The sequence below is a fragment of the Peromyscus leucopus genome, chromosome 8b (genome assembly GCF_004664715.2).
Source record: "Peromyscus leucopus breed LL Stock chromosome 8b, UCI_PerLeu_2.1, whole genome shotgun sequence".
In the NCBI taxonomy this organism is placed as follows: Eukaryota; Metazoa; Chordata; class Mammalia; order Rodentia; family Cricetidae; genus Peromyscus; species Peromyscus leucopus.
Genome location: NC_051086.1, coordinates 105,272,589 through 105,289,150, shown reverse-complemented (window position 1 = coordinate 105,289,150; position 16,562 = coordinate 105,272,589). Strand labels below are relative to the sequence as shown.

General features: G+C 54.9%; 2 protein-coding genes across 10 annotated transcripts; both read left to right on the top strand.

Annotated features, from left to right (window-relative positions):
• The first annotated feature begins 2,486 nt into the window (after window positions 1–2,486).
• Mafg (MAF bZIP transcription factor G) lies at window positions 2,487–11,061 on the top strand. 8 transcript variants are annotated; one of them, XM_028853570.2, is made up of 3 exons: window positions 2,487–2,673; window positions 6,247–6,309; window positions 6,405–11,061. In XM_028853570.2, exons 2-3 carry the CDS (start codon window positions 6,274–6,276, stop codon window positions 6,855–6,857), a joined length of 489 nt encoding a protein of 162 aa, XP_028709403.1. In that variant the 5' UTR covers window positions 2,487–2,673; window positions 6,247–6,273; the 3' UTR covers window positions 6,858–11,061. The 8 variants fall into 8 exon arrangements, with proteins under 8 accessions (XP_028709403.1, XP_028709407.1, XP_028709408.1 ...); XM_028853574.2 differs by lacking the exon at window positions 2,487–2,673 and adding an exon at window positions 2,715–2,942; XM_028853575.1 differs by lacking the exon at window positions 2,487–2,673 and adding an exon at window positions 2,977–3,212.
• Window positions 11,062–11,170: 109 nt separating this feature from the next.
• Sirt7 (sirtuin 7) lies at window positions 11,171–16,373 on the top strand. Of its 2 annotated transcripts, none has more exons than XR_005090336.1 (10): window positions 11,171–11,308; window positions 11,375–11,512; window positions 11,595–11,699; window positions 12,854–12,924; window positions 13,016–13,088; window positions 13,654–13,752; window positions 13,826–14,062; window positions 14,204–14,284; window positions 14,471–15,602; window positions 15,694–15,784. XR_005090336.1 is itself a non-coding variant. In XM_028853635.1 (10 exons), exons 1-10 carry the CDS (start codon window positions 11,213–11,215, stop codon window positions 15,893–15,895), a joined length of 1,209 nt encoding a protein of 402 aa, XP_028709468.1. In that variant the 5' UTR covers window positions 11,171–11,212; the 3' UTR covers window positions 15,896–16,373. The 2 variants fall into 2 exon arrangements, 1 of the variants encoding a protein (XP_028709468.1); XM_028853635.1 differs by having other exon boundaries at window positions 14,471–14,577; window positions 15,694–16,373.
• The last annotated feature ends 189 nt before the right edge of the window (window positions 16,374–16,562 follow it).

Genomic DNA, 16,562 nt, shown 5'->3' with positions numbered 1-16,562 from the left:
CAAGACCAGGTTTCTATGAATGCCGAGAAAGGACTGGGGGGAAGACGCCCTGGAAGTGGAAGACCTTAGTCCAGATGACTCAGAAAGATGATTAATGTGTGAATGAAAGCCAGACTGAATGCTGTGAGGACCACAATGTAAGGGGCTTGGTAACATGCACGGGGATCAGCCCAGCAAATGCCACCCTTTAGTAGACACCCAGGACTCCATAGCATGTACTTCCTAAGGATACTTGAGCAGGTGGCACCAGGACGGGAAACAGCAACGAAAGAACAAGTCCTGATGTGAACCCGAATGTTCTGCCAGATTGCCCTTGTGGTGGTGGTATCTTCATAGTCCAATACTACATTCACACTCCCAGTCCCTCTGAGCAGGGTGGGCGAGTGGCTCAGGGGCTCCCTTGAACCAGCAGCACTCAGTGATGAGGATGAAGATATAGCACACAAGGATGCACCAGGCCTCTCCTCTGACGTAGTATTTGCTCGTGTGTGTGTGTGTGTGTGTGTGTGTGTGTGTGTGTGTGTGTGTGTTGAGAGTTGGGTTGAGGGTGTGGTCCAGTGATAGAGCATTTCTCTAGCATGTCTAATACCCTGGGTTTGACCCCTAACATTACTGATCGTGATGCATGCCTGGAGTCCCAGTTCCTTCTTGTTTTTTCAAGACAAGGTTTCTCTGTGTAGCCCTGGCTGTCCTGGAACTTGCTCTGTAGACCAGGCTGGCCTCAAACTCAGAGATCCACCTGCCTCTGCCTCCCAAGTGCTGAGATTAAAGGCGTGTGTCATCGCCACCCAGCAAGTCCCAGTTACTCTTGAGTCTAGGAGTTTGAAGCTACTCTGAGCAACAGAGTAGGATTCATCCTCATAAATAAAGACAGTAACACGGAGGTCAGGGAAGCTCATGCCTATAATCCCAGCCCTGGGAGGCTGAAGCAAGCAGTTGCCATTGAGCTTAAGCCAGACTAGGCTATAGAGTGAGACCCTATCTTACAGCTACAACAAAACACAAAGGGAAGAAGGATGAAGATAAATAACAGAAACCTTTAGGGCATAAGGAGTAATTCAACATCCACATTAGCCCTGTATTCTGAGACTCTAGCTACGCCCAGTGAGAAATACAGACCCCCTACACACTCCCCAAAGAAATACAACGTTAAGAACTACTTTTAGCCCTACAGGACAGATGGTGACAATAAGCTGAGGTGTGGGATTCCAAAAAAAGTTCCTGGAAGCTGGTAGAATGGAGGACCCTGGGTTAGCTTTGGTCATACCTTCATCCTTTACTCAGCGGCAGTGAATCACAAAGAATACACACAAACCCATCCCCAGCCCGCTCCCCTTTTTCCCTGTCACCAGCATTTCAGGATGAGTCATCTTTTCTGGCTTTACAGCTGAGAAGGGAAGGCCAAGGAGAAAGTTCTGAAACTGGAAATGAAAACTTGATCTCTTCCATTTTCCTTCTTTTCACTTTATTCTCAGAATTTTCAACAGCAGTGGGAAGTTTCCTCACAGAAAGAGTAGCAGCAGAATGCACTGGAAGTAGTTTTAGATGTGTCAGAAAAGGGATGTGTGTGTGCACAACTCTTTTTTGACAGGGTTTCTCTGTGTAGCTTTGCGCCTTTCCTGGAACTCGCTTTGGAGACCAGGCTGGCCTCGAACTCACAGAGATCTGCCTGCCTCTGCCTCCCGAATGCCGGGATTAAAGGCGTGCGCCACCACCGCCCCGCCGTGGGCACAACTCTTAATTGCAGTGCATGCATACTACTCAAAGAGATGCTCCACAGCTGCAGGTGAAGTTCCTAGTGAGCATCCTCTGAGCCCTGGTGCCATCTTGGGCATTTTGGGAACGTGGGCTGGGGTCTGTCTGGGCTGTGCCCCTCAATAGCCCCGTCCTTTTCAGCTCTCTGACCCATTAGAAATGAGAGGACATCGCAGCAGAATGGGGTAAGAAATTACACCACTGTGTCACATCATCAAAACAGCAACCAGGGCCCCGCGTGGTGGCGCTCATCTACGATTCCAGCTCCCGGGAGGCAGAGGCAGGAGTATCGCCCAGAATTCAAAGCCAGTCTGCCTGCGCTGTGTAGTGAACCCTTGTATCCAAGTGAAAAAACAAAAGCAAAACAAACAAAACCGAAAATACCCATGCAGGTTCTGTCCCATAGACCTCGGCCTGAGTTAGCATGGAGGTCTGGAGGGAGCTTCATCCATCAGGGTCCGAGTCCGCGAAAAAAGCAAATACACTCAGAACCTGACCCGGCAGGAGCACGGTCGACAGGGTGAGCGCCGGGACTAGTCCCGCGAGACATCGCCTGGGCGCGGCGGGTTGCCAAGGACGACGGCGCGGGGCTGCGCAGGCGTGCTGGGGGCGCGCTCTCTTAGTCGCCGCGCCTTTCCCTTTAAGCTTAGGCCAGCCGCGTCGCCGCTTCATGAATGGAACCCACGTGACCAAACATCATGTGACGTCTGAGGAGCGGCGGCGGCGGCGGCGGCGGCGGATTCTGAGCCCGGTCCGGCCCGGCCTTCCTAGCGCGCTTGGCTCGGCCCGCGCAAGCGGCCAGTCCCCCCAAGCCCCCGGCCCGGACCCTGCACGCCCGCCCCAGCCCCGCGCAGCCTTGGAGCGCGCGCGCGCGGCCCCGCCCCAGCCCCGCCTTGGCCCGCCCGGGCCCGCAGTGTGGTGAGTGCGCGGGGCCGGGGCGGGCGGCGGGGCCTGGCCTCGGGGTTGCGGCGCACCCGACGGCGGCGCGTGCCTCGGTTTCTCCGCCAGGCGGGAGCCGGCCGTTCGCCGGTGCCACCCCAGAGCTGGTGGGCCGGGCGAGGGCGAGGCTGGGAGCGGGCGTGCGCGCGACGGACCCCGGGTGCCCCGCGGGGGGCGCGATCTAAGGGCGAGGTCCGCGCGTCCGCCTGGGTCAGCGGGGTGGCTGCTCCAAGCTGCTGACTCATCAGGTGTCTGTCGGCTTCCGAGCGGGCGGGGTCGCGCGGGCTGGCAGGGGCGGCGGGGAGACCCTGCCGAGCGGCTTGGGCTCGCCACGCGCGTGCGAGCCCAGCGGAGACGTGCTGAGTCATCAGCATGAGGTCACTCGGTGCTCCTGCTGACGCTGGGCCGGGGCGGGGGGCCCAGGCCCGCTATCGGGCCGTCTGAGTGGGAGGCAGGGCTAGATCCGGGCGGCGAAGGTCGGGCCGGGATCCGGGGTCGTGTTTAAGTTTGACGGACCTGTAAGTTGAAGGCAAAGGCCTCCAAGGAGGAGGCATCATTACTGGGGCGCGCCGCAGGTTTCTCCCAGGGTGGAAGGTAAAGTCCCGGGCTTACGCATCCCTCCTAGGACCTTGGGCTTCTGGTCCAGGTCCCTCTCCTGGTCCAGTTCCCCAAACTGGGAAACAGATCGGAGTACGCCGAGGGGAGGAGCTTAGGTGGGCCGAGCCAGCTTGTCTGGGAAGGAGGCTTTCCTTCTGAGTGACCCCTGGCTGGCCGGGCTGCGTCGGCCCTGGACGGAAGAGACCGGGAGCCAGGGGAGAAGGGTGTGTGGCTTGCAGGAAGCGGGGGCAGCTCCACCAGCTAATGGAAGGAAAGGGTGGGTCTAGGTAGGCACAAGCATGGAGTGGAGAATGTAGTTCTCATTTACCTCTACGTTATCCCTGTCAGAAGAGTTGGGGGTCCCACTGTTGCCTGAAGTTGGCAAAAAGTGTGCCCTGTTGGGTGTCTGACCTGATGGCTGCGAACTCTTGGGAAGTGACAGCCTGTGTGGGGTGTGGCCTCCACCTTTGCATGGCTGAATGGATGTTTATTGACTTCTCCGTTGTCAAGGTTCCTGAGCTCTATTTTGCATTGCTTTCCTTGCTCGGGGTTTCATGGCTAGCTTAAGCAGACCTTGTGGTTTGTGCTTAAGGGTGTCCCCTCAGCACTTAACTACACTGAGCCCCTAGGCTGCTTGTAGGTGCCAGGTGTTTTCATTGGGGGTGGAACTTTATTCCCTATGAAAATTCAAGATCCCAGAAAAGTGTTTAAGCTTTGGAGTTACTATGCTTCTGTGAACATAAAGTTTTAAGTTCTTTTCAGATAATGTCAGTATCTGAAGGAGGGGAGACCTAAGTCAGGGTCTCCTGCACTGGAGTTTGAAGGCAAGGTTGAGCAGGGTCACTGTCTTGCTCGACACTAACGTCCAGATTGTCGAATGTGAGAGGACTTAGGTGGGCCGAGCCAGCTTGTCTGGGAAGGAGGCTTCCTTCTGAGTGACCCCTGAGATGCCCAAACCTTTACTTTCTTGTCAGTCTGAGTGGGTGGCCCCGAGTCCCTTGGTGCCTTGTGATTATCCATAGCTGTCAGTATTTGCAGGAGGGCGGGGTTGGGGGCGCAACTCATCTTGATTAGCTTCCCTGAGCTGCTTCCTCCAGCTCTGAACTATCCCTCAGCACAGGTGTCCCCCAAGACTGTCTGCCTAGTCACTCTGTGACCCTAGGTTGGTAGAAGCCAGGCAGGCAGCTGGAAGAACTGGCTTTGCTGAGACCTGCTCTTCCTGGTTAAGCATACATGAGTATACACATACACGTTTGCACACACACACACACACACACACACACACACACACACACACACACCTTTGATCAGGAGGCAATTGGCTGTACTTGTGCTGAGTTCAGGCCTTCAGTAGAGGGTAAAATCTGTTGAGGAGGCACTTTTCAGCTCCCAGCCACCACACTCTGCACTTTTCTGTGCAATCTCAGGAAGTCACCGTTTTGAGCTCAGCAGTCTGTGAGGGAAGCTCCTGCTGGGCTGCCTCTCTCACCCCGACTTGTCTCCTGGTATGAGTCCGGGCCAATTTGTAAGAAAGGCAGATCCCCTTCAGACCTCTGGTTCTGACTCGTCTTTCTCTTGATCTAGCAGCACCCTTGCCTCTGAAAATGCCCTTAATCTGGTCCTGGAGAAGTGTCGTCTCGCGCCTGTGCTTGGTGTTGGCATGTAGCCACCCTCCTGTGCGAGGTTAAGAGTGGTAGGGTCTCCACTCAAGAGAACGTGTGCCTCTGGCTCACACTTTAGTTCCCTTGATAAGTGTAATAAGCACCCCGCCCCCCCCACCTCCAGCACATTGTTACCTGAAGTGCTTACAGCCTTCAGCCTCCTCTGAGAGAGGCTACAGCAACCTCACCTGCCATTCCTTCCATTTCCCTGCATCTAACCTGGAGAGGGGATGAGGCATCTTTACCCATGGGACTGATAGGTGCTGGGCTAAGTGGGGATTCCCAGCCTGGGTCTACAAAAATGTTCTTGGCAAAGCTTTAGAAAGCTGAAAATGAGATTGCGTGCCAGAGGGGTGGCTGACTGTAGGAGATAGCTGTTTTGCTTTTGTTTTCTGGCCCTGTGGTCACTGACCCTAGGCAGAGGGCCAGAGACTAGCCAGTGACCCAGAGGGGCTGGCTCTTGCCTCCTTCCAGCCAACAGTGCCCTTTCTCTGCTAATTGTGGGGGCCCTTGTGAAACACCCAGTGTCGGGTGGGGCAGGAGCGCAGGATGCCGCAACGAAGCCACAGGATGGTTGCCCCATCTGTAAAGGAAAGGACAGGGAGGGCTGGAGGGGCCCGGGCTCAGCTACTCCCAGCTGGATTGCCTGTTACCTGGAAGGTGAGAGGATTCCCAGTAAGCGCAGTTAGAGCAGACCTGGTTGGTCCTCTGACAAAATGAGGCAGGAAGCAACTTCCTAAGTCTTAGAAGGAGAAAGGCTTTCTTTTGTCCTGGGTCAGCTTAGGGAAGCATGATGGGAAGTAGGATCCTGGGGTATAGGGTCCCTGACTGACCCTTGCCTGCTGTTGGTCCCAGTAGTGGGTCTCCTGGGGAACTGTTGGCTGGCCTCAGGAATGGGAGAACAGCTCAGGAAGAGAGGGAGGCGATATGCTGAGTCAGCGTGACTCGCCAGGAACAGTGTGCTCTGGGGCAGCACTGGGGTTATTTTTAAAGCTCAGCTTCCTTCTAGGCTTGCCCCTCCTGCAGCCCAGACCTTCTAATCTCTCGCTGCTCCCTTTGTCTTCGGCCCTCACATCGCTGGTTCTTCCCTGGGTAGAACCTCCTGCTCTCCCACCTGGCTCTCTGGGGAAAGGGCCTGCTGAAGCAGTCCAGCTCGGGCCAAGCAAGGTGCAAGCAAGGGCTGTCCTCAGGTCAGGTGAGGGGCAGGGTTCTGTGGGCTGAGCCCTGGACAGCAAGATTCCTGTTGGGGTGTAAAAGATCTACAGGGTCCTGACCTCTGCTCTGTGTCTTGTAGAGTGCCTGCTCATTGTGCCCCCGGGTTATGACGACCCCCAATAAAGGAAACAAGGCCTTAAAGGTGAGTGAAGGAGCTGGGCTTGGGGTGTGGCGGGGTGACACGGAAGGGCAGCACCCCTTCAGCTCTGCCGTGACCTGTGTGCTGCTCTACTCCAGGTGAAGCGGGAGCCAGGCGAGAATGGCACCAGCCTGACTGATGAGGAGCTGGTGACCATGTCGGTGCGAGAGCTGAACCAGCACCTGCGAGGCCTATCCAAGGAAGAGATCATCCAACTGAAGCAGCGCCGGCGCACACTCAAGAACCGTGGCTACGCAGCCAGCTGTCGGGTGAAGCGGGTGACACAGAAGGAGGAGCTGGAGAAGCAGAAGGCGGAGCTACAGCAGGAGGTGGAGAAGCTGGCCTCTGAAAATGCCAGCATGAAGCTGGAGCTCGATGCTCTGCGCTCCAAGTATGAGGCCCTGCAGAACTTTGCCAGGACCGTGGCCCGAAGCCCTGTGGCCCCAGCTCGAGGTCCCCTTGCTGCTGGCCTGGGGCCCCTGGTCCCTGGCAAGGTGGCTGCCACCAGCGTCATCACAATAGTAAAGTCCAAGACAGATGCTCGGTCATAGGGACACGTGCAGTTGCCAGGCAGGTCTTTAAGGGGCCACTGAGTGCGTGGCAAAGTTGGCAGCCCTGTCCCTCTTCCTTTCCTCTTCCTGTCTCTTCTCCTCTCCCTCCCCCCTTCCCTCCCCTGCAAAGCACAACCTGCACCCAGGGGCGTTGGGCTGAGCCCCTTCGATGTCATCCTTGTCGTCACGCGTGTGTTTCGTACGTTGGGATTGGTCAGTTCAACAGTGATGTTGGGTTGCCTCTAACCCCTTTGTACCAAGGCCATGCAGGCTCGGAGTCCAGAGTGGGCACTGTGGGAATGAACAGGAGTGCCCTGGGCTTAGGTCTGCCCTTCTCTGGTGGTCTGCAGGCAGCCGGTCTGCAGTGGGACTTGAGAGCTTTCTCTTCAGATTCCAGTGGGCCTCTCAGCTCGATCCAGAAAGGAAGAGACGGGCGCTGCCCTGAACAGTGGTTATGTCTTGAAGGCCCTGGATGGATAGGCCACCAGCCTGGGCACTGGGGCAGGAACCATGGTGCTGGAGCCTGGCACAGTGCACTGGATAAGACCAAATCGCCGGTTTTAAGTGTGGGTGGAAGGTGTGTCAGTGTGTCCTGCGATGGGTCCGGTGTCACTGTTTACATGACCTATTTGTGTGGTTATATAGCCCTTTATTTAAAAGAAAAGTTCCTTTTACGAAGTTATTAAATTATATGTTTAAGAGCTAAAAAGGAAAAAAAAAAGAGCTGCAGAGTATTTATAAAATTGTCTTAAAAAAACAAACAACATTTGACCGTATAAATGGAAAAGGGAAGAAAATATAGTAGAAACTTTGCTAGTTAAAAAACAAAATCCCTTTCTTGTAAACTTGGGGACAGCTCTGTGGCTGTTGGAGTTTAGTTTTTATACACAGAGTTAACAGACATTACTTATAAAACTTAGTTTAAAAAAAGAAAAAGAAAAAAAAAAAAAAGCCAAGCTGCGAGCCGACCAGAGGCCGTCCTCTTTGATATCTCTTTTGCAATTGTACCGAAAGTGACTTACTCCTTTGCCCTTCCTGCTTCCGTCTTGCCGGTGCCGTGGTGTTGTCCGTGCCTGGTGAGGTTTTGTGCAGCCGTAAAGTGCTGGTGCTTCTGGTGACCTTTGACCTGTGGCTGTTCTGTGTGTGGGTTTTTTTGTGTATGTGTGTTTGTTTTTTGGATTTTGTTGTGGTTTTGCTTCTGCTGACTTGCTGGACCTGGGTTGGGTTGGGGTCCCAGGCAGAACTTACTCCATTGGAGTGTAGGGGGCTTCCTGCCAGCTCACATTCTTCTGCCCGTGTTCCATTTCTCTGCCACTCGGTCCCCCTGAGCCTTGGCTTCCCATGTGGGTCTAGGGCTTGGGTTGGTACAGTGGCAGAGTGAGTGAAATTCGGAGCTGTCTTGGGCCCCCACGCTGCTTCCATATCCACCGCCTCTGGTCCTGGGTGGTGGTGCTGCAGGGACAGGGAGTCACTGTGGGTGCCCACAGGGCTGTGTCCTGCCTGTCCCTTGCTGTCTTCCTCCTGGCCTCAGCTTTGTTCCTACAGACTTCATTTGGGGCCTTGGCTAGGCCACCCCAGTGGCCTACCTTGTGGGTTGGGAATCCTGTCACCCACCTATTCCTAAAATCCCATTCTGTGGGGTGTTGTTCCCCAGGCAGATTAGTCAGGGGCCCCCCTTGGGGTAACCTGTTCTTCCCTGCCTCACTGTGAGAGCCTGGAGGTCTCCACCATTGCCAGACAAGGGCTTTGGCTTCAGGGCCAGGTCTTTTTCTTCCCCGCTGTCTGCAGCTCTTGGCTCCAGGCCCTTCTTAGGCCTCCCTTCGGGATCTGTGTCTTCCAGGGATCCGCTGTTGGACTTGGAGGTGCTTCATTGCAGGGCCCAAGCCTGCCTCCTCAATCCAGCTACCAGTGGGGGCTGCCCACCTTCCAGGCTTGGCTCAGGAAGCTCATCGCAGGCGGGTGCCCACCTGCAAGAGGCTGTAACCCTGTCTGGTCACATGGCCCTTGCATTGCTGGTTCTTGGGGGCCCTGGATCCCTGAAAAGCACAGAAATGTGAGCTGATGAAAGCAAAGAACGGCCTGATAGGCCTTTACCTCGAGGGCAGCAGGATTTTCACTCAGTTTGACCCGGCATGCAGTGCTCTGGGAGCAGGACCTCTGCCAGCCCTGGCGTTTTGGTGGGCTTCTTTGGCTCAAGGTGCTCAGACACTCCCATTGATGCCTGAGTCAGATATGAGTGGAAGTCTGGACTGTTGATTATAGTTACCAGGTGACCTCATCCCTTCCCTTTGGTTCTCAAACTGGTGTCCAGAGGAGTTGCTGGTTCTGACTGTGGCAGCAGAGCTGGAGTGGAATTATGCCCATGCCCAGCAGAGGAGAGGGACAGGCTTTCCAAGTTCCTTGGTCCTGGCTGAGTGGAAGTGTATAACCGAGCATGGCCTTCCATGTGCATAGCTCCAGCCTGCTGGGAGGAAGAGGGAGAGGAGGAGGTTGAGGCTGGACATGTGTTGAACAGAAATAGCAGGTCTTAGCTTCTGAACTGGATAGGGCCATGCTCATGGTTTTCAGGTTTGCAGCATCTGCTTCTTGAGTCTGGGGAACATTCCTGGTAAGCCAGCCCTCAGTGCCATCCTGTCCCTTCTCCTTGATGTCCAGGTGTGACTGTTGCTGTCTTTCTGATCATTGTTAATTCTGTTTTCCTACTGTGAGGGTGTTGTGTTTGACTTCTGACACAGCGAATGGAGAGCTTTGGCTGAGGCCAGTTCTCCCAAACTACTCCGCTAAGTAAACCATTATTGTGCGACTTCCCTCCTACCCTGACTTTGCCTGACCTCCTTCCTTGGACATGGACACTCGGATTTCAAAGAAAACCCCACATGAGATGGATCATTTTCCTCTAGAGCGTGGTCCCCGAGAGTCCTCCCCTCCGTTGTGTCTGGCTGCTAACTTGGGTGTTGTACCGTTAGCGTAGGGCCTCCATGGCAACACTGAGCTACTCTGGGTTCCCTGTCATCACCAGGCTTCCCTACAGGCTGTTCTCAGTCCACCTTTCAGGTCTGTGTGTACTCTGTGTGTTAGCAGCAGCCTTGGTGTCCAGTGCCAGGGTGTGCAGTTTTGATAAGCTACAGCCCACTTTGAGATGGTGAGGCCACTTCCCTACTGCCTCTCTCTCTGGTGTGGCCACTTGGCCAAAGCTCCCATCCACAGCTGGGATGTCTGAGCCACAGCCTGCTGCACTGTTTCCGCTCTGGGATCTTCTGAGTTACTTTTTTAGGCTGTGGTTTGGTGAGAGGAACCAACACATTAACGATTTTTTTTTCCCCAAAAGCCACTGAATAATTCTTCTTGGCATGTTTTCATGCTCTTGGCTGCCTGGTTTGGGAGCAGTTGTGGAGAAGAGGACAGACTCAGTACCACACAGAGGCATGGAATTGCGAGGGCTGCTCATGGCTTGCCTGTTTCTGGCATGTGTCCTGGGCGTGTGCTGTTACCTACTGGGCCAGCTGCACACGTGACTACCCTGTCCCTGGAGCAGCAGCATGAACAGCAGCGCGGGTGTCTGGAGTGCCCCTCACAGAATTCCCTGTTCGCTATGGCCCCAGTTTGGCTCTCAGCCCCTCCAGCAACTCCGCCCAGTCCTGTGTTTCCTCCCATCCTCTCTGTCTGCTAGTCCTTGAAGCCTTTAACCAATGGGAGTGGGTACAGAAAGCCTTCTCCTGGCAACTTAGGGCAACAGGACAAGGGCTATTGTGTGTCCAGCTCTGTTGGTCTCCTGGTGCTGAGAGGTATGTCCAAGCAGAGTTGATCAGCCCCTGCCTGCCCTGCAGGGCTGAAGCCAGGGGGAGGTTAGTAGAGAGTACCCTAAATGGAGTGGAGGTCCTTAAAGATCTAAGTGAGAGGGGCTAGGATGTGGCTGCAAGGTGAGACCCGGTCTCCTGCACCTGGGTAGGGTCATCAGGGATCTGGCTGCGAGGTGAGGCCTGGGCGTTCGCAGCAGTGCAGAGCGATCAGCCGTCTGGGCCTCAGCAGGCAGCAGCCTTGGTGCCCACCCGTGCCCTGCGCAGTATTTATTGCTAAATTATTGTCCAGGAGGGGCGGCGCTGGGCCTGGCCCCCCGGGTATTTATTGCTGTACATAGTGTATGTTTGTGATATATAAGGTTTTCTTTATTTTGTATATGATCAATAAACGCCTTTTAAAGAGACCTGCTGGTGTTCCTTTGCAAAGAGGAGGGGAGGGGAAACTCGGGTGGGAAGGTTGAGCCGGAAGGGGCGGGGTGGGCCCGGGGCGCGCATGCGTCTCTGTGGCTGCCGGGCGAGGCGGAAGCGGAAGCCGGAAGCGCAGTCCCGGGAGCGATGGCAGCCGGTGGCGGTCTGAGCCGCTCGGAGCGCAAGGCGGCTGAGCGGGTCCGGAGGCTGCGAGAGGAGCAGCAGCGGGAGCGCCTCCGCCAGGTAGGCTACCGTCGTGCCCGCGGCCGTGCCCGCGCGTGCAGTCGCTCATCCGCCGCTCGTCCGCAGGTGTCACGCATTCTGAGGAAGGCGGCTGCAGAGCGCAGCGCGGAGGAGGGCCGGCTTCTGGCCGAGAGCGAGGATCTGGTGACCGAGCTGCAGGGTCGGAGCCGGCGGCGTGAGGGCCTCAAGCGGCGCCAAGAGGAGGCGAGTCGCGGGCGGCGGGCGGCGGGCGGCGGGCTGTAGGCGGCGGGCGGCGGCCCGTATGACCGGCCCCGGCTCCTGTCAGGTGTGTGATGACCCAGAGGAACTGCGGAGGAAGGTCCGCGAACTGGCGGGAGCTGTCCGGAATGCCAAACACTTGGTGGTCTACACAGGCGCTGGGATCAGCACGGTAGGCGAGGGCCTGCGGGCTGGGTCGGGTGTGGGGCGCCCCCTTCTGGGACACAAACTTGGGCTGCACGGTGCTGGAGTTTGGTAACTACCCAAGTTCCAACAGTCACCTTTGAAGCAGCTCCAAGGTGTCCTCTTTTCTCAGACCCGAAACAACTCTAGATTTAAGATTTAACTAAGGCAAGCGCAGCGGGGTGGCACAAGCCTTTAATCCTAGCACTTCGGAAGCAGGCGGTTCTTTGTAAGTTCAAGGCCAACCTGGTCTACATAGGAAGTTCCAAGACAGCCAGGACGACGTAGAGACCTTGTCTTTAAAATGGCATTGAGTAGGGTTCTGCAGGGAAATTTGGGGATGAGAAGCGTGACAGACAGACAGCAGTGGCCGGAAGCAGTGTGAGGAAGAGGAACATTTGCTGCTCTCTTAGACATCAGGGACATAAGCATTTGGGACCTTCGGAGCCATGTGATGATCCATCCAGTTAGGACTTTACAGCAGTGATGTCACCTCTACAGATCTGGTGACAACCAAACACCATGTGCAGCTTGTAAATGTGGTCTGAGCACCATTTGAGGTTCTTGCTCTTAATGTATTGGGATTACTGGTCAGGGTGGGTACCTCTCTGAGCTTCAGCAGCAGTGAGGATACAGGGCTTCCCCAGCCAGGATCCAAAGACTCTTAGATCCTGTATGCTTTCTGTTTCTCGTGGAAATTTAACTAACGCTTATTTCATCTTAGAGGCTTTTATATGTATGCTAAGTTGGAGTGAAAACTGTTCAGAGCCCCAGGATATAAGTATTTGGACAGAGATGTGCTCCCTCCTGGGGTACACTATTTGCCAAACATGACGTGAAAACACTAAGACCTTCAGTGTTTCAGACAGATGTGGACATAGCTGCTCACTGCTAGAAAGGACCCTGAAGTAAGGCAGGGTTCTGAGGAGTGTGGAAGGGTGAGCTGGCCTAGACAGGACAGGAAAGTCATATGCATAGACGGAAACAGACATACTTGGGTCCATTCTACTTGGGGATCAGACAGGTCAGCAGTGGACGGAGCAGACACTAGTCTGTCAGCAAATCTAGAATGGGGCATGCCCATATGGGGCATTTGGCAGTACCTCCTTCCCATTAGACTTCTCTTTTTGTCCAATTGTGCAGGCGGCTTCTATCCCAGATTATCGGGGCCCTAATGGGGTATGGACACTGCTTCAGAAAGGAAGAAGTGTGAGGTGAGCATCTCACAGTTTCCTCACGTGGTTAGGCAGCAGCTGCACCTGCGTGGTTCAGCCCTTTCACCTCCCTCTCTCTTACATCCTTCAGTGCTGCTGACCTAAGTGAGGCAGAGCCTACTCTCACCCACATGAGCATCACCCGTTTGCATGAGCAAAAGCTGGTAAGAGTCCAGAGCTGCAGCTCAGTGCCCAGTCAGTCCTGTGATGAACAGTCCCAGGAGCTCAGACTCCTGTCTGGTCCCTGCTATGCTTTCTCCCCGAGAAGAAAGAGTAGCACCTGTCCTGAACAGTTAGCTTGCAGCTTTCCATTCAGTTTCTTTTGTGTCGGCAGGGGTGGAGTTGGGGACAGGGGACCTTTAGACATCTTAGCTACAGTGGAGGTTTGTCAGAAACCTCCGGAGATCTGCTGAGCAAGTAGGGAAAGGGATCTGCCTCGGCTCTCGAGGGACCTGAAAGTGAATGACCTAAGAGGGTATTGATCCAGTGCCACAAGCTGCTGCCCACCTTGCAAGGGCAGCACAGATGCTTTCTCTCCTGGATGTTCCCAGTGTATCAGAGCTAGTAGGGGAGAACTTGGCTCCTTCCTACCACAGGGCCCTCCTGGGTTACAGTTGCCTCTTTGTTTTGGGAACCTTGGCCCTTGGCCAGATTGGGCTCAGGATAATTTCACTGCCGTAGGGTGCTTCCTCCGTCCCCTACTGACTGCCACCCTGTTCTGTTTTCCAGGTGCAGCATGTGGTGTCTCAGAACTGTGACGGGCTCCATCTGCGCAGCGGGCTGCCACGGACTGCCATCTCGGAGCTCCATGGGAATATGTACATAGAAGTGAGCAGTGTACCAGAGGGATACAGGGCCTGGGTGACAGGCAGGTCTCGCTCACTGTGCTCTCTCCTCTCAGGTCTGCACCGCCTGCATCCCTAATAGAGAATATGTGCGAGTGTTTGATGTGACGGAACGTACTGCCCTTCACCGACACCAGACTGGCCGGACCTGCCATAAGTGTGGGACTCAGCTGCGGGACACCATTGTGCACTTTGGGGAGAGGGGGACATTAGGGCAGCCTCTGAACTGGGAGGCAGCGACCGAGGCTGCTAGTAAAGCAGACACGATCCTGTGTTTAGGGTCCAGCCTGAAGGTACGTGCTGACGGCACCATTAACTCATTGTGGGTTGAGCATGTTACGGGCCTGCCTACCCAGAACTGTTTATTAGTGGGTTAGAGTTGCTGTCTTAGTTTTTACCCTCTTACTGTGTGTTGTGTCTGTCCATTCCCACAGGTACTAAAGAAGTATCCTCGCCTCTGGTGCATGACGAAGCCTCCAAGCCGGCGGCCCAAACTCTACATTGTGAACTTGCAGGTAACATGGGTACTTAGAGCTTCCTCCTTATCCCTGGGTCTGAGGTCAGAGGAGCCAGGGAAATGTGCCATGTTTGTATGTCCTGGAAGTCTTGTATAGGTCCCTGTTCCTGGAGAGGGCTGACCCAGCCTGCAGGGGACCAGCAAAGGGTGGGAAGTTACTCTCATCTGCCTTTCTTATCTTCAGTGGACCCCAAAGGATGACTGGGCTGCTTTGAAGCTTCATGGGAAATGCGATGATGTAATGCAGCTCCTCATGGATGAACTGGGCCTGGAGATCCCGGCCTACAACCGGTGAGTGGGTGCAGCACGGCCCCACTTGCGCCCTTCTGTGTGACGGGCTGTGTCTGTCTTCTGTGAGCCTCCGGAGAGACTGGCTGGGGCGAGGCTCCACCACAAGCGTACACTCTTCCCCCCTGACTGGAATGGTGCCCGCACCTCTGTGAGGAGAGGGGGTCTACCAGTGTGTTCCGTAGGATGTTTCCCCACGGATCTCTTGCAGCCTGGGTGGACAACTGTGAGGGGTGAGAACTGTGCAACTCTGGTCAGACAGAATCTGTGTCCTTGGTTTTGGGATATTTGGGGAAAGCTTAATCAAATTGCCTTGATACAGAATTTGTGATAATTTAGATTTGGTGTGTATTTTGAGTGAAAAGTTTACACTTTCTTTCTCTGTGAATTTTCAGGGTCTTATAGGGGAAATCAGTAACTTCTTTTAATCAAAGGGTTCAAGAAATTAAGGATCCCTTCACCTCTGGGCCTGGCAATTCTTGTATGTTATGTTTGTGGTGTTCTGTGACGTGGGCCTATCCTGTGCTGTACTGTTTTTTGTTGTTATTGTTGGTTTGTTTTCTTGTTGTTGTTTTTAACATTAAGTTAGCTCATTTTTTTTAATCAGTGCTTATCTTTATCTTACGTTTATAATATGTGGTTCTGCATCTCAATCAGATACATGATTTCTTCATGGTGTAGTCTGTAGGCCATGCCTCCCTAGCCAACTGGCCTTCACTCCCATCCCTGTCATGCAGTCTGGGAAGGGGAAAGGGTCTGGTCCACCTGCCCCCATCCATACAAGCGAAAGGGGCCCAGAGTGGCTAGCAGCTTCTCCTTAGAGATGGAGCCATCCTGCAGCTAGCACTACCCCTCCTGTGTGTGGAGCCCACCAATGATGATGAGACACAGAAGAGGCCCCTAGGTCTGTTGCTGGCCTTGGAGTTGCCACCCAAGCAGATTGTCCCCTGAGCCAGCTCTTCCATAGCTCGGTGACACTGAAGCTGCTGTAGCCAGAGCCCAGCCACCACTGAGACACGAGGGAAGGGGTAGGAGACAGCTGGCCTCAGACCGCCTTCCTGGGAGGGTTGTGACTGAGAGAGTCTCAGACTTGTCTGATGCTGCTTCTCTCTCTGTTAGGTGGCAAGACCCCATTTTCTCCTTGGCAACTCCCCTCCGTGCTGGTGAGGAAGGCAGCCACAGCAGGAAGTCGCTGTGCAGAAGCAGAGAGGAAGCCACGCCTGGGGACCAGAGCGCCCCGCTCAGCTCGGCGCCCCCCATCCTGGGAGGCTGGTTTGGGAGGGGCTGCGCCAAGCGTGTGAGAAGGAAGAAAGCAGCATAGCCGGGCGTTGGCAGAACAGTTGGCACTTTGCAGACGGCTTTGAGTCTTGTTCAGGGCCTGTGTCACCGTGAAGGCTGCAGGGCCCCGCAGGACCTGGTGGGAAGAACTCTCGCGGGTGACATTTCACGGTGACGTTTTCTTAGCCATTTGCCCTTGTGGGAAGCCTCCCTTGCACTGTTGTGATTGCCCCAAGTGGGCGTGACTTTCAAGGACACCTCCCTCCCACCCACCCCTGTACAAAGGTGGCAGCCAGGTCTTAGTGGAAACAGAGCTCCGGTCTACCCCGGCCTGGCCAGCAGAGGAGCCCACCACTGCCTTACCTCACTCTCCAGGCTAGTCTCAGGGCCTCCCTATTTCTACTACTTAACTACTAAAAGTGTTCACTTTATAGAAACCTTTTTCTGTGTTGAGTATACGGCACAGGGGCGGATCTAAGCCTCTAGTCTGAGCAAGTCTTATTAAACATCTCTCTACTGCCTTGGTGTCCCAGTGACTGACACACGCACCACGGAGGATCTGAAAATGTCCGAGGACCGGCTGCACCCGAGGTGGGGGGGTGGCGCACGCCTTTAATCCCAGCACTGGGGCAGAGGCAGGCCGATCTCTGTGAGTTCGAGGCCAGCCTGGTCTACAGCGCTAGTTCCAGGACAGCCAGAGCTGTTGCAGA